The sequence below is a fragment of the Hippocampus zosterae genome, chromosome 2 (genome assembly GCF_025434085.1).
Source record: "Hippocampus zosterae strain Florida chromosome 2, ASM2543408v3, whole genome shotgun sequence".
Classification (NCBI taxonomy): domain Eukaryota; kingdom Metazoa; phylum Chordata; class Actinopteri; order Syngnathiformes; family Syngnathidae; genus Hippocampus; species Hippocampus zosterae.
The window spans coordinates 22329497-22344304 of NC_067452.1; the positions used below are offsets into that span (position 1 = coordinate 22329497).

The following is a 14808-nucleotide window of genomic DNA, read 5'->3' on the forward strand; positions in this document are numbered from 1 at the left end:
AGTGGTCTATGACTGAGGGATTATGGGTAGAAGAGTGCAAAATGTGTCAAGCATGAATGTGTGTGTGTGTGTGTGTGTGTGTGTGTGTGTGCGTGCGTGCACACACGCGCGTGTGCGTAAGGGAGGTCATGTCATAGCTAATCTTCTAATGGCCTATGAGGCATAACACCCCCCACCCCCAACCCGATTCAGTGGCAGACGCTGTTGTGACAATGGGACACTTGTGTTACTGTAACCCGAGGGACATCTGGAAGGGTGTATGTTGCAGAGTCATACTTTGATGTTGCAAAGAAGCAACAAAGACAACTGTTCCATTGGTACTACAAAACTACTGGTATACTCTAAAATGGTTAAATGATTTTGTTGTTTACGATGATACTAGTGCAGCGTGTTATACCGGAGACAAATTCCTTGTGTGTTCTACATACTTGGCCAATAAAGATGATTCTGATTCTGATTCTGATTCTGAATTACAACAACAGAAGTGTTTATATTTATCGCATTGTTTTTTAATCATTTTTATTCACTTTTCACTCTGCTGTACTTTTATATTTTTCATGCATCATGCCACACAAAGAACTGTCTGGTGTAACATGTCATAAAAATGAATGGGAATGTCTCTGAATTGTTTTACTGCATAATGTCAAATGTATAAATAAATAAATAAATACCTGGATAAATAAATGCATCATGTGAGCCACGGTTGAAATGAAATGAACTGAATGGGCTCACCAATCTTCATTGATTAACAACATGATGGCTCCGGGCCGGCACACTGAAACCAGAAGTCTACAAGAAACATCTTGTCTGCCGGTTCCAAGATACAACTGGGCTGATGAGTAAATCCTTCTTCTTGCAGCAACCTGCCAAAACAACAAAGGAATTCAGGGGAAAAGGTGGTGATGGGTGTCGATTGGCAAAGTCAATCTCCAGGTTTTAAACACTGCAGAGCCTGCATTTTACCTGCTAAAATGTTTTTTTTTTAATCCAAAAACTTAAAAGAGGCTGCGGTGAAATCTTCACAAAAGAAAAATGCAAAAATGCAACAGTTTGCTGATGGACGGTAAATGGATCAGAAGCATTATGCACTTCTTGCAACTTAATATCAAGCCTTATTCACTTCACTCAAATTGAAGTCTACCTGTTCCAAAACTTTTGCACACCTAACAATTTAGTGTATGATTACAAATCTTCTAAATTGTGTCGCCAAACCAGTAAAATTCTGTAAACGAATAACCAATTAAATTAATAACCAACTATTATTAATCCCTTATCCATATTCATCTGTTGATGTCAAAGCAAAATGTTTTCAATCTACTAAAAAAAGTCTCAACGTAACCGTACTTTTGGACTGGAGTGTTTAGGAGCGTGTACATTTCATTTGGCTATCAAGGCCTCTCTGGTTTACGAAGTGAGAAAAATATGCGCCCCCTCCCACTCGCCCAAAAACACCCCTCAGTATTAAAATTGTCTCAATCTGGCTGAGATGAATCCTCTTTTTCGTCGGACGTTAACTCAAAATGTGCTGTCCCATTTGGATGAGCGGCAGGCAGTCAAATGGTTAAATGTGATGTAGCCCGAGGGAACACGTATAGAACAGTTAAAGTCGCCTTAGCAATACCTGCACTGACAAGTTCAACCAGCTTAGTCACTTGGGGGCTAGAATTTCATCAACCCCAAAAGACTCAATGCAAAGAAAAGCGTTAATAGAGAGCGGATCATCGCGTGCACAGGTAAGCGCACACGGTCATGTTTTCAAATATTACGTATCTACTTTTTTATGCGCTCACTCTCCCGTCAGGCATCAGCTTCATTGTTTACGTTTCGAAGAAATTCTGTACAAAATAGCGGTTCAAATATTGAGTGGGACATAACACTTTACTCAGTTGCTGCTTCCTCCATCATTTTAAGTCTCATGTTTATTGAGTACATACTTTGGCAGTTGACACCCCAAAAAACCCTGACTCAATCAAACTCCAAAGACAGTGAATTACATGTCAATGCGTCACTTAACAAAAAAGTGAAAGTTTACTTCCAAACAGTTCCGTTTTTCACAAATAATGCTCACGTTGTTGATAGATTATTATCTTGATAAGGACTCGACCTGCTATCTCTTCTAAGTTTTAATGTTGAACAATGTGATGAGATTAAAAGGACTATTTTCTTGATACACTCGGTAAATTCATTTCCACATTTGGAAAACGGAGCCTTCAGAAATTCAAATAGATCAGCAGTTGACGCGTTGCCCTTTGCCTGAGGGTAACGCCAAAGCTACATATTGTACATACCGCACAACCGTCTCATTAAGTGCACTGTCTCCGCCGAGGACGTTACGTGCGTAAGTCATTGCCTGAAGTTTCTTAATTTTAATTAATAAAGTTTAAGGATTAATGCTTAGCTTTGACCCCATAGACAGCTAACTAATGTTAGCACGCTGCCGTGTGTTCAACACGACTAGCTGGTAGCTTCTGTCACAGAAGCGCAACTGATGAGTTGAATTCACACAGAGTTGGCATTAACAATCAAATGTTACACACTGCTGTTTTAAAGCTCCAATTTTTGCTTGGCAGTTTTTAGGAATATGAAGAAGCTTAAATTTATGACATGTACTGTAATTTAGATGTCATATCCTCCTGACGACCAGTAGTTCAAATTTGTCCCCTGTAGAGGACATTTGTGAACCTAAATATCTCCCACCCAGTGCCTCCAATCGCATTAACTCCTTTTGTTATTCTAAAGAGGACATTCAGTGCTGTTGGCATTTTAATTATAAGACTCTTATGAACACGTTAAAGTGGTGTTTGATTTGTTTTAAGTGTATTTGAGCCTGTTTAAAAAATATAGTGGGATTTCAAAAACGTCTTTTGGAGTACTCCAATTGCCTCACATTGATTGGGGAATTTCAAAATAAATGTGATTGGACAACATTTTTTCCTGGTAGTCAGGAGGTTAAGACATGTACTGTGATTTAGATATCATAGTCAAGTTTTCACTGCAGCTCTGAAAGGATCCAGATTGTTTTGTGTCCGTTTTCTTCAGCACAGCAAGATCAGTGTCTACATCTATGGAACAAGACAAAGAAATTACTGCAACAAATGGTATGCATTTCTAGTATTTATCTATTGTAGGACATCTACAGTTTTTTCAATGAACCAATTTACCACTGACTCTTAACAAATGAACAGCATTTTTTTCCTTTCTTTTTCCTCATCCTATTTTTGCTTAGACTGGAAAACAGAATCCGACGCAAGACAAGCCGGTTGGCTATTTGCACAAGAACTTCGACAAAATAACAAAGATTCAAAAACACTATGTCTGGCCTTGGACATCAGGGACGACAAAGAATCGCAAGACCGGGCTTTAGTCTCCTTTTACAAGAGAGACAACATTCAGTGGGCTTCTCCCCTTATATGCAAACTTCAAGGTAGTACCCAATGACTGGACGTAATATCATCTGCCCCGGTTGGATGGGAGTTTGAAATGTTAGGATATTATTTCTAATAGGCATGGGAGAATCCCTGTGGGAATATCCTGAACTCTCCTTTCGATGCCAGTGTTATATTGTGAAGATGAATCCGACAATTTTACACCAGTGTTTCCTTTCTTAGGTTATTTTTATGCTCATCCCCCAATCAGCACAGACGTCCTCTTTCATTTCAGATTTTAAAATAATGTGTTTCTTTTTCAGGTGACGTTGCAACTGGAAGCGGAGTTCAGCGCCACCTGATGTCGATGGTCATTTTCAGGCTTACCAGCGGATTCCATATGAATTTAGGTTGCACACAGCCATAGGAGCACACAGAACACTGACATAAATGTAACATACGGAGCTGAAGTTCTTGTTACTTTGTTCTAGATCAGGGGTGCCCATTAGGTAGATCCTCATCTACAGGTAGATCTAAGACAGGTCCCAAGTAGATCCGAGGAGTGTCGAGAAGAAAAAAAACAACCAACCATTTGTGTGTCTTTGTACATGTTAGTAATATATTTTTTGTGTTTATATACACTCCACACTAATCATCTTATCAGTCTCATTTTCACAAAAAAAAAAAAAATTAAAAATAAAATAAAGCAGGTAAATCTTAAATTTGTGTGTGTGTGTGTGTGTGTGTGTGTGTGTGCGCGCGTGCGCGCGCCGGTAAGGGTAGATCCCGTGAGGTTAGTTGATCGAAAAGTAGATCTTCGATCCAAAAAGTTTGGGCACCCCTGTTCTAGATCATATTTATAAAAGGTGCTTTATTTAGGTGTTTGATTTTACTCAGTGGTTTACGCATGCGAAAGGCTCACAATGGCTTTAAATTACAATTAAGATATTTTGTCACTTTGGAGGCAGAAATTTGGGGCAAGGGACACCTTGTCACCTTTAGAGATGGGTGAAGTTAAATAAATAAATAACCCGGTTATTTTAATCAAACTAATTGCAAATATGTGGTATCACTTTTTATTATTTTTTTTTTTTACTGTAGTGCTAAACTGCATACTTTTCTTCCCTCCGCTTTTGCAGGAAGTGCAAGCATTACCAAGCTCTTTGAAGGTGAGCCTGATCATCTTATCCCCTCCATATCAGATGGACTGCTGGACAACAACATGTTCGCTGTGGCAGGGCGTATTATTGGCCACTCATTTTTGCATCACGGGCCAAGTTTTCCAGGACTCAGCCCGGCCATTATTCACACCCTCTTTGGGGGTTCTTTGGAGACAACTCCAATAACAGTGCAGGATTGCCCAGATCTTGATGTTCGTGACATAGTGACAATGGTGAGATGCACCGTGACATGAACTAGTGGCCTTCCTTGATTTATTTCTTTATTTGTTTTTAGACCTGAGAGGTAGTGCCATCATTTCAACTCGATATCCAGAACACTAACAATCATGATCAATTAAAATTATCGTGCATACACATGCTTGTCATTTTGTTTTTTTCTAGCTCAGTGAAGACACCGAAATAAACAACCTTGACACCATCAATCAGCTCTGCGTGCTATGGAATCTCCCCACACCCAATGATGCCAACAGGAAGTGGCTCTCTGACCAGCTTCTTTTTCATGCGGTGAAATAAATGTGCCATTTTGGTTTCTCATTTCAGACGATAGTCGAACACACATTAAGTAGACTTGCACGTTCTGTACGCACCGACTGAAGAAATCTTGCACTACAAACATGGCGCCCCCTGAGTGGCTGCCTCTCCAGCAGCTCATATCCTTGCTGCTGGAGGCTGTAAATTTCCCCATTGTGGGACAAATAAAGGATATCTTATCTTATCTTATTGTGGTGTTCCCCTTCCTTCCCCCCAACCGTGCTCATAGACGAGTAAATACAAATCTGTATTACCATTTTCATATATACACACACACACACATATACATAAAAAATACAAAATTGGGTATTTGAGAAGTATTTCACACGTCAGCAATTTCCATCACAATGCACTTGCTCTGTCTGGGCCGTACAACTACGTTGCTGTAAACATGATGTCATGTCTTTGAACTGCAGGTGATTGAGCGAACAAGAGATCAAATCAATCAGTTCCAAAGAGGCCTGCAAGACACAGGACTGTGGCCGATTCTAATTCACCGAAGAGAGATCATCCCTATCCTGTTTCCGAGGGAGGCAGAGACCCAAGTCACATCTCAGGTTGGGAAGCAAAGACGTTTCATTTTTGTGCACACGAAGCATCGGAATGGGATGGGATGCAACCCAGCCAAATATGAAGATGAGCATGCCCTGAGAACAAATTAGTAACTCATTCCAGATGCTCTTGGATTGCATCACATGGCCTTGTTCCACAACCGTCATCTTTGAGGAATATGAGGCGGTCCACTTTGATGATCTTGATCTTGAGGATACATCGAGAGTGTCCAGCTTTTTGAAAAACTTCATTGAAACCGGTGTGTATCGCTCCACCAAGTGAACATCTGAAGCGACCTTCCAAGGGGTTTGAAAAGATCGTTATTTATTTTGATTGCAGAATCTTCAGATGAGTTAAAGAGTCTCATTAGGTTCTGGATCGGATGGGAGGTGCCAGCTGCAGAAATGAAGGTGGAAATAGTAGAAGGTGTTCTTCCCACAGCTGTAACATGTTTTGAGAAGCTGAGGCTGCCGAGGCATTACACAGAGTACAGCAAATTCCGACTGGATCTGCGCGCATGTATATCCAGCAGTTGGAGTGGCTTTGGCTGCACCTAAATTAACGTGTAAAGAGAAGGGTGGAAACCAGGAGTGACGACATGCGTGAAAACGCCATCCGTCCGTTTCCCGTGTGCTGTTTGATTTTCAGAGATACGGCGCCAGGCTGGAACCTACGACGACTGATTTTCAGCAGACAATATTTTATGTGCCAGCCCCCAGTGTACCATAACCTTGTTTCTGGTGTAATTCAATTTTACGATACTGTATTTGAAAATATGACATATCAACTAATTTTAGAAGTAATGAACTGTAGAATGAATTTGGCGTCTTCAGATTTTCAATAGGTTCAAGAATGTTAATTTTTAACTGGTGCCGAGCACTAAAACGGTTTGCATTCACTGCAAAGCATATACTTTGTACTTCACTTTAAATGCCTGTTCATGTTAAAAGCGGGTAGACTGATTCTATGGTTTCTGTAAATACAGAATAATTGTACAATATGTATGTAAACAAATTATTTATTAATGTATTCCTTCTTTTTTCAACTTTTCGACTGATAAATTTGATGTTAATCCATTTTTGTGGTGAATGACTTGTGAGCAGGGAGATCTGTTCCAACACAATGAGTTGCTTCTCCATATGTGCAAAGCAACGCTTTGTATTGCCAAAGGAAATACTATAACGGGTTTAACATTTACTATTGACAATCCAGTGATTTTTTTTTCTAATGGGAAAAATCAGTCTTGACAAGATAATCGCTTTCAGAGATATCTGATCTTTGGACCTTTGTTGACTTTGAGTGAAAGTGAAGTAGAATGCATAAATTAGGCCCAATTTTGTGTGCACAAATTGTTTTGAATCTACATGTATCACCACAAATGACCACTCGAGGGTAGCAAACTCCCGCAACTGCCAATTACTCCAACAGTTTTACATTCAGTCTGACTGACCTTTTACGGCAAAGACCTTTTGAAATTGTGTAATAAAACACCGAGGTCGGTGCCGCTTACAAGAGTCTTACAGTTTGTCGAAATTAATTATGCGGTAAAGGTCATCGTATCGAAAGAGGAAATAGAACTTACTGCCATATTTCATAAAGGACAATAGTATAAATGCAGTTTCTAAAGTAGGGTATATCCCTGTGCAAAACCCTCCCAATACAGTTTAAACAAGCAAACCTAAAAAGAGAAAGAAACTCTTTTTTTGTCTATCCCGTGTCATTGTGGCATCTAGGCATTTTGAGCAAAAAAAAACCCTCAACAATCTTTCCATCTTCACACGGAGGGAAAAAAACCCCGACACAGGTTTCCTCCTCCTTGCCGTGCTCCTCCCTCAGCGACCGAGTCAGAAATTCCTTTTTCCTGCACTTGGGTGACTGGCTTTGAAGCGGCAACAGAAGGCAGGCACCTCCCTCTCATCAGAGGAAGTGCTGTAGCAGAACTCCTTATCGCGAGTCAGACTTTCACCTGTCCGTCACCACTGCCGACTGACAGAAACTTAAGGTACGTAACACGTGAAACGCCAAAGCTTCCTCCTCTCATTCTATTTGCTTGCCAATGCATGACGGGTAAACGCCCTCTGCGGTTGGAGTCGGGCCAGCCGCCAGGCAAAACTACCGGATTTTGAGTTTGCAAAGACGGAAGAGACATTGTCGGTGCTCGACCGCTTTAAAAATCGCGCAGTTAAAAAGCAACAACACAGGAGTGTTGAAGTACAGAACCCACTTCTGTCAGAGCCTACCACAACTATCGCATGTGCGGGAGGGAGGACGGCTCATTTTTGTGTTGACTTTACATTTCTACCTGTTTTCGACTCCCGTGGAACTCTCGTGCTCCTCCTTGTTTCTCATCTTCCAGCCCATTTCGAGAAAAACAATGTCAGTCACGTCTCAGATCACCTGATTTCAATACCTACAGGAAGGGCTTTGAACAGTCATTCTCCCATGTTCACTTTGAGCAGGCAAACAAAAGTTGACGTTTCGTGGAGGAGGTAAAGGAAAAGCATCAGATGCTAAAAGAACCAAGTGCATTTTGTAAAAAAAGAACTTTTTACAGGACACCTTTCACCGTTTGTTCCAATTCATTTTGTTTCCAGTTAAAATACTGTACATCAAAGACCGAAATGGTACAGGAAGTGTTTGGTTTGGCCTTTAATATTTACAAATTTCCAATCACATTGCGTCACAAGAAGTAACTTTGAAATGAAACCAACAACATACAATACGTATTGATGCCAAGCTTGTATTGTTGTATATTTTTATTCAAAGCAAACGTAGGTGTATGTTTAATATTGCATTCATATTTAGAAGTTAAATTTATAAGATACAGTCCCAAACAGCAGGAATACAAGACAGCCTCCAAGTTGTTCCGGTCCTGAATTAGAACGCCCCCCCCCCCCACACACACACACACACCTCACCAAAAAATTCATACAACATATTTCCTGTGCGGCAAAACATTGGCATCCGCCATAATGACATCAGACAGAATGCAAGTGATGCAGGGCAAAACGGTGTGAGTTGATGAGGCTGGTTATCTTTCATTGCGAGGAATGTGGGATTGGAAAGACGAGAATTTACTGTTGAAGTCATTGTGGCTTGAGAGCAAAATACAGGCAGGATGCCAGCATACTTCACATCACATCAAACTATTCTAAAATGTTTTTTCCACACAACCGCAAGCCAAGTGAGTGATTGCAGTCCTTAGTGGAACTCTTTTGCCTTGTCGATTGGCAGCAGTAAAATGACGACATCTGGACTCAGCCAGACAAAGCAGAAAACAGTTCCACTTATTAAAGTACGTGTATTTAACCTTAATAAAGTCCCGCGTTTGTTTTTGTACTTACTATCCACACAGTCTACCGGCACTTGTGCACAGTTTCCTAAATAACCTGTACTCATTTAAACAACACTAATTGTAAGATGTTTCTGTGTCCATGCATGTATTCTTTGGCGAAGGATGAATTTAGGAGGAGGAAACCAGTGTGGCCGTTGTAAGAAGACTGTTTACTTTGCAGAGGAGGTACTCTGCGACAGTCGGAGATTCCATAAACGCTGCTTTTTGTGCTGTGAGTTAACTGCTTACTATCTAATTAACCGACGGCTTACCCCTCCTGACGTGGGAAGGAATATTTGAGCACATGTACACGGTTGCAGGGACACAGCTTGTAAAAATGATGACTTGCCATTTGCATGTTAAGTGGAAACATGATATAGGATGTGACCATTGGCGTAAAAATGATAATCGGTCAAGTCAACACTTAAGCTATGTTGCCAGGAGAGCACATTTGTCCAGAACAGTGCTGTTGTACTGCCAGGTGGAGTTATGTTCACCTTGTTTTAGTAATGCTGACTTGGTTTTGTGTTCACGCTGGGACTGCCATGACAAATGCTCTAGCACGTTCTAAATCTCACCGGGCATTCTTGGCAACCACAGCCGTGTCAATTGCACCAAACTACTTTCTATCTCACTTGTCCAGGCAAGATGAAGCCTATCCCATAAGACAAAACCCAGACAAAACCTTGAGCTGGTCGTCAGTCATGACACCACGGCAGTTGCATAAAAACACCTTCACTGGGCCCCTCTCTAGTCTGGTTCACTCATCATATCGTACCAAAGGCTGAATCCCCAGTTGCAAGTGATAGAATTTGTTGGGTGAGGTTCACCCAGACAGAATTGTGATGACGTTATTTGTGTTTCCTTGTCGCAATGGCACATTCCTTCAATGGAATTCACATGAAAACAGATGACCGCTCCATAAAAGGACTGCAAAATCCACAGCAAAAAGCTGAAAGATAACACGAACTGGCAAAAGAACCCGGGGGTGTTTGATTTTTATGTTGCATCTGTTCAGCGGCATGTGGGAAGTGCTTGGACAGTACGACGGTTGCTGTTCATCTGGATGAAATCTACTGCAAGTCATGCTACAGGAAGAATTACGGGCCAAAGGGTTACGGATTTGGTGTTGGAGCAGGGACTTTGAGCATGGAAAAGGGACAGGGTCAGGGTGTCACCCATGAAGAGTGAGTACTACCAGATTAAAAAAAAGCACAACAGTCATCTGTTTTCAAGCTTTTCGGTCACATTGCACCTTATTTCCCGTTCAGACCTGTTCCTCACCGCCCCACCACCAACCCTAACCCTTCGAAGTTGGCTCACAAATTTGGCGGGTCCGAGAAGTGCCCTCGTTGTGGCAAGGCTGTCTACGCTGCAGAGAAAGTGATCGGCGCAGGCAGCGTAAGAAAGAATACACGTAGGCAGGAATGCAAAACGATAAATGGCAATAATTCATGTTCTTTTTAATTGCAGTCATGGCACAAGACTGGTTGTTTCCGTTGCGCCACGTGCGGGAAGGGCCTCGAGTCAACCACAGTTGCAGATAAGGATGGAGAAATCTACTGCAAAGGTATAACAAAGATCATATTGTGTCATCCAAACAACTACGTACAGTATGACATGATCAAATCGTTTTTGTATCTCAAGAGCAGGGGTGCCCAAACTTTTTGGATCGAAGATCTACTTTTCGATCAACTAACCTCCCGGGAACTACCCTTACCGCCGCGCGCACGCGCACACCCGCACACACCCACGCGCACGCCATGATGAGAAACAGCCTGAAATGGAGGCTTGCGACACACTTTTGCAGCCTGTTAACTATCGTAGCTCACACGTACCGTTTTAAAGTGCTTCCCTGGGCCCTCCTAGATTCCTATTCTTTGCCCGTGCCCTCGGTGAATTGAACACAAAGCAAACTCTGAATGAGAATCATCACGATAAAAGATAGAGCGCAACAGCTCTGATCACAAGCTGCAATTGCAAACTGCTGAGCGCTAACAACTTCCGGTGATGTAATCACGCGCGACTGTAAATTTAACGTTTACCTGTTTTATTTAATTTTTAAAATATTTTTTGTGAAAATGAGACTGATAAGATTATTAGTGTGCAGTGTATACTAACACAAAAAATATATTACTGAGATGTACAAAGACACAAAAATGGCTTGTTTTTTTTCTTCTCGACACTCGTCGGATCTACTTGGGACCTGTCTTAGATCTACCGGTAGATCAGGATCTACCTAATGGGCACCCCTGCTCAAGAGTATTTAAACGCTCAAATTGCACGTCATGAGCTGTCATGAACATAAGACGACAGCAGGGGGCGCCGTACTACTCACGTCAAGAACAGGGCGACTGAGTAAGGGACATCAAATGAAAGTTAGTTAGCTTTGTGAACCACTGCACTATCAATGGCGCATAAACACTGTTGAAAAGATGTTTTGGTAAAATTTAAAAGCAATATTAACCTAAGAATTCTATTGCTTTTACAGGATCCCCCCCCCCCCCAAAAAAAGAACATGATCCACTTACTACTGGCACCAAGTGACTATACAAACGTGCAATTGTTCAATAGTAATTAAAGGCAGGTTTTTGTTATTTGTATTATCCAAGCAGCATCTGTGACCTTTGAACTAAACCTAATTTGATAAGCCAAATGTCCTCATTTCTCCTCCGGTTGCAGAAAAGTGTACATGAGGTTTTACTGTTCAAACAACATGCTTAGCTTTTCGATATGTAGGTAGGTAGGTACAAATACAGCGTATAGACTCACTGTTCATAATCTAAACCAAAGAAAACAATGACGTATTTGTAAAGCAAGCCGTAAATGAGGGGCACAAACAAGGATTATGGATATATTTCTGACACCCATCGTTTTGCCCTACAGGTTGTTACGCAAAAGACTTTGGCCCAAAGGGTTATGGATATGGCAGTGGGGCCGGAGCCCTGCCACTCACTCAGTAGACGGAACCAGCGGAAGAATGGCATCAGAGTGATTTTACAGCCACTTGACACATACGCCCAACACGCCATAACATTCGGTCCACCTGCACTAACCAATCTAATGTGATTGTATGCAAGAACTCTATTAAAATGAGACCTCTGTGCAGCTGTTTCGGTATGGGGTCATGTATTTTTTCATAATGCTAAAAGACACTGTCAAGTTGATACATCTCTGAGAGAAAACCAAAAAGCCAAATTTTGTAGGTCTTGCATCGAATCTTGCTTAATGCTGCAGGTGTACCAAATATTGGTGAGAATGGATCTAGATTTGGTGAAAGTCCACATCATGCTGTTTGGTTGTCATTTATAATTCAGGGATTCGAGGAAATTGATTGCACAGTGATCCCTCGCTATTTTGCGGTTCGTTTATCGCAGCTTTAGTGCAGATTTTTTCAAACATATACATGTAGTACAGTACTGTATACAGTATGTTGCTCTGTGACTCACTGTTGTTTTGCCGACTTTCGCAGCTTCTCGCCGACCATTTGCAGATCTAATTTTTTTTTACTGTATTGTTATTCATAAACTTATACATGTTTAAATCTATTAGTATGCAGCTTTAAGTCATGTTAATTGCTTCAAAATGTTCTTCTACATGCATGTATACCATTAAATTTGGCCTTATAAATATTATGTACATGTACCTACCATATGGGGGGAGGGTCGCTACTTCGCAGATTTTCGTTTATCGCAGGTGGTTTTGGTCCCCATTAACCCGATAAACGAGGGGTTACTGTAATACGAGCACACATTTCCCCACGAGATGGCAAGAAATGCTATCCCTGTGAAGGTAATCTTTTTTGCAATATCAAAACCGATAACACAATATACGGTACTTGATGTGTGACATTTGGACAATTATTGCTATGGGTGAATAAAGCCAAGGATTAAAAAGTACCTCTCTTTTTTCCCCGAATAAAAAAAAAAAGACAACATTTCTCATGAATACCGTACATTTTTTTTATATAAACAATTCCCTGTCAGTGGAGATTGTGACAAGCAGTACCAATGGATTTTAACAGCAGGTGTACATATCAATACAGTACAGGTTACCAACAACTGCAGCCGTAACAATACAATATCCGTCCATCCATTTTCCGAGCCGCTTTATCCTCACAAGGGTCACGGAGCCTATCCCAGCCGTCTTCAGGCAGGAGGTGGGGGACACCCTGAACCAGGGCACACATAGACAACCATCCACGCTCACACTCACACCTAGGAACAATTTAGAGTGTTCAATCAGCCTGCCATGTATGTTTTTGGAATGTGGGAGGAAACCAGAGTACCCGGAGGAAACCCACACAGGCCTTGGGGAGAAAGTGTAAACTCCACACAGGAAGATCGAACCCACGACCTCTGCACTGTGAGGTTGACGTGCTAAACACTGGTCACGGGCCGGCCCACAATACAATATAATAATCGATTTTTATTGTCATACTCTATAATAGATTCCATTTTAGTGAGTTGATGGTGCAAACGTGTACAGTATAAAGAAAACATACTGAAACATTGATACCTGAGATACTAGATCTTTATGCTCTAAAATGGATTCTCAACTCAAAACACTTTTCACAATAGTCATTTGAGTATTAATGAGCAATATCATTAACCGGGACACTGTGGAAAGTCACTGAACTATTTAGTAATTTAGTCTCAGTCAGAATCCGTAGTGTGGCATTATTGAGAAGTGCACAAAGAGTCATATACCGTATGCAGCTATTTCAGCTCCAAAGAGCCAAGGTGAAGATTGAAAAAAACAGGAAGGAGTTGTGGCAACACAACAAACCATCAGGTTAAACCAGGATACAGAATACACTGCAAGGCATTTTCAAAGAGGCATGCAGAAGTGGACAGCAGTGTGTGGGGTTCCTTGTGAAAGCAAGCAGGCACTAACTATCCAGGTACCGATGGAGACAACGTAGCCACCGCTATTTGAGTTGTTCAAATAATAAATGTGGTTATGAAGTCATGAAAAAAAAATGTGCCTCATATACAGTAGCTGCATGATTTTTTTCCATCTTGGAGTGACAATGCGTATTTCACTAAAATAATCTCACACAGACAAAACGGCATTGATTGAGGTCAAATTTTTGTGGACCATCTGAAGTGGATGACAGTGTTGCCGTCTTGAGAAAAGGCGTATACAGTATCCCTGATTGCCTTTTTTCACGTACTCATTTTTTTTTACACTTATGGGGTGTCCACATTTCCGACACCCCATTAATGTGATTTTTTTTATTAGAAAAATGGACCTATGTGGTTTTCACAGGACAGCCACGATAGACTAGGTGTTGTAAAATTATATACGTACAGTAATTGCGATAAAACAGTTACAGTGAATTTAGGGGAAAAAACTATACTAGTAAAGGTACAGATGAAAATATGTGAATGAATACATTATTTCTTTTTTCATTCAATTTGCCAAACACATGAGGTGGAGTATTTGCACCCAGTATTGGAATCGGATCAGTTTCAGCGATAGCAGCTCTATTCAGTATTAGTCAGAAGGGAAACCGTTGGTATCGATCATCAACTATTATGCTGCACAGGAGAGTTAAAAGTGAAAGTGTGACATCAATTCAAGTTGGCAGACATGAAACCTATTCATAGTAAAAATTCCTTTCATAACACAGCGCGAACACATCACGCTGGCATGACCGAATTTAAAGTCATCGAAAGTCATGAGTACGAACCCACCCATGAAGCGCATTGTGGAACCGGCCCGAAAGGCATGTCAAGGATGTGAGACATCTGCCACTATTCCATCATGGAACATTTCCTCCACTAAAGTTTTTTTTTTTTCTCACTCGTGTTTCCTTCTGGTTTTGTTGAGCAGTTGGCAG

At 41.1% G+C, this 14808-nt stretch overlaps 2 protein-coding genes across 17 annotated transcripts; both read left to right on the plus strand.

Moving 5' to 3' along the window:
- Nucleotides 1–1469: 1469 nt before the first annotated feature.
- LOC127591729 (uncharacterized) lies at nucleotides 1470–6784 on the plus strand. Of its 15 annotated transcripts, none has more exons than XM_052052032.1 (10): nucleotides 1473–1733; nucleotides 3040–3098; nucleotides 3227–3424; nucleotides 3689–3775; nucleotides 4505–4758; nucleotides 4928–5050; nucleotides 5494–5634; nucleotides 5753–5888; nucleotides 5969–6055; nucleotides 6159–6784. In XM_052052032.1, the coding sequence occupies exons 2-10, from the start codon at nucleotides 3065–3067 to the stop codon at nucleotides 6221–6223; spliced, it is 1125 nt and encodes a 374-aa protein (XP_051907992.1). In that variant the 5' UTR covers nucleotides 1473–1733; nucleotides 3040–3064; the 3' UTR covers nucleotides 6224–6784. The 15 variants fall into 15 exon arrangements, with proteins under 15 accessions (XP_051908001.1, XP_051907992.1, XP_051908036.1 ...); XM_052052033.1 differs by having other exon boundaries at nucleotides 1479–1733; nucleotides 4505–4534; nucleotides 4604–4758; nucleotides 5969–6784; XM_052052076.1 differs by lacking the exon at nucleotides 3227–3424 and having other exon boundaries at nucleotides 1477–1733; nucleotides 2999–3098; nucleotides 4505–4534; nucleotides 4604–4758; nucleotides 5969–6784.
- Nucleotides 6785–7462: 678 nt separating this feature from the next.
- csrp1a (cysteine and glycine-rich protein 1a) lies at nucleotides 7463–12898 on the plus strand. 2 transcript variants are annotated; one of them, XM_052052100.1, is made up of 6 exons: nucleotides 7463–7631; nucleotides 9086–9195; nucleotides 9982–10150; nucleotides 10235–10364; nucleotides 10437–10533; nucleotides 11850–12898. In XM_052052100.1, the coding sequence occupies exons 2-6, from the start codon at nucleotides 9087–9089 to the stop codon at nucleotides 11924–11926; spliced, it is 582 nt and encodes a 193-aa protein (XP_051908060.1). In that variant the 5' UTR covers nucleotides 7463–7631; nucleotide 9086; the 3' UTR covers nucleotides 11927–12898. The 2 variants fall into 2 exon arrangements, with proteins under 2 accessions (XP_051908060.1, XP_051908053.1); XM_052052093.1 differs by having other exon boundaries at nucleotides 10437–10576; nucleotides 11196–11944.
- The last annotated feature ends 1910 nt before the right edge of the window (nucleotides 12899–14808 follow it).

Excerpts from the sequence above, each read along its gene's own strand:
- LOC127591729 (XM_052052030.1), top strand. The coding sequence starts at position 3,065 with ATGGAACAAGACAAAGAAATTACTGCAACAAATG. Across the intron at positions 3,425-3,688 it reads CCTTATATGCAAACTTCAAG|GTGACGTTGCAACTGGAAGC; the intron begins GTAGTACCCAAT and ends TTTCTTTTTCAG. Across the intron at positions 5,635-5,752 it reads AGACCCAAGTCACATCTCAG|ATGCTCTTGGATTGCATCAC; the intron begins GTTGGGAAGCAA and ends AACTCATTCCAG.
- csrp1a (XM_052052093.1), top strand. The coding sequence starts at position 9,087 with ATGAATTTAGGAGGAGGAAACCAGTGTGGCCGTTGTAAGAAGACTGTT. Across the intron at positions 10,151-10,234 it reads CAGGGTGTCACCCATGAAGA|ACCTGTTCCTCACCGCCCCA; the intron begins GTGAGTACTACC and ends TTTCCCGTTCAG. Across the intron at positions 10,577-11,195 it reads CATCCAAACAACTACGTACA|GATCTACCTAATGGGCACCC; the intron begins GTATGACATGAT and ends CCGGTAGATCAG.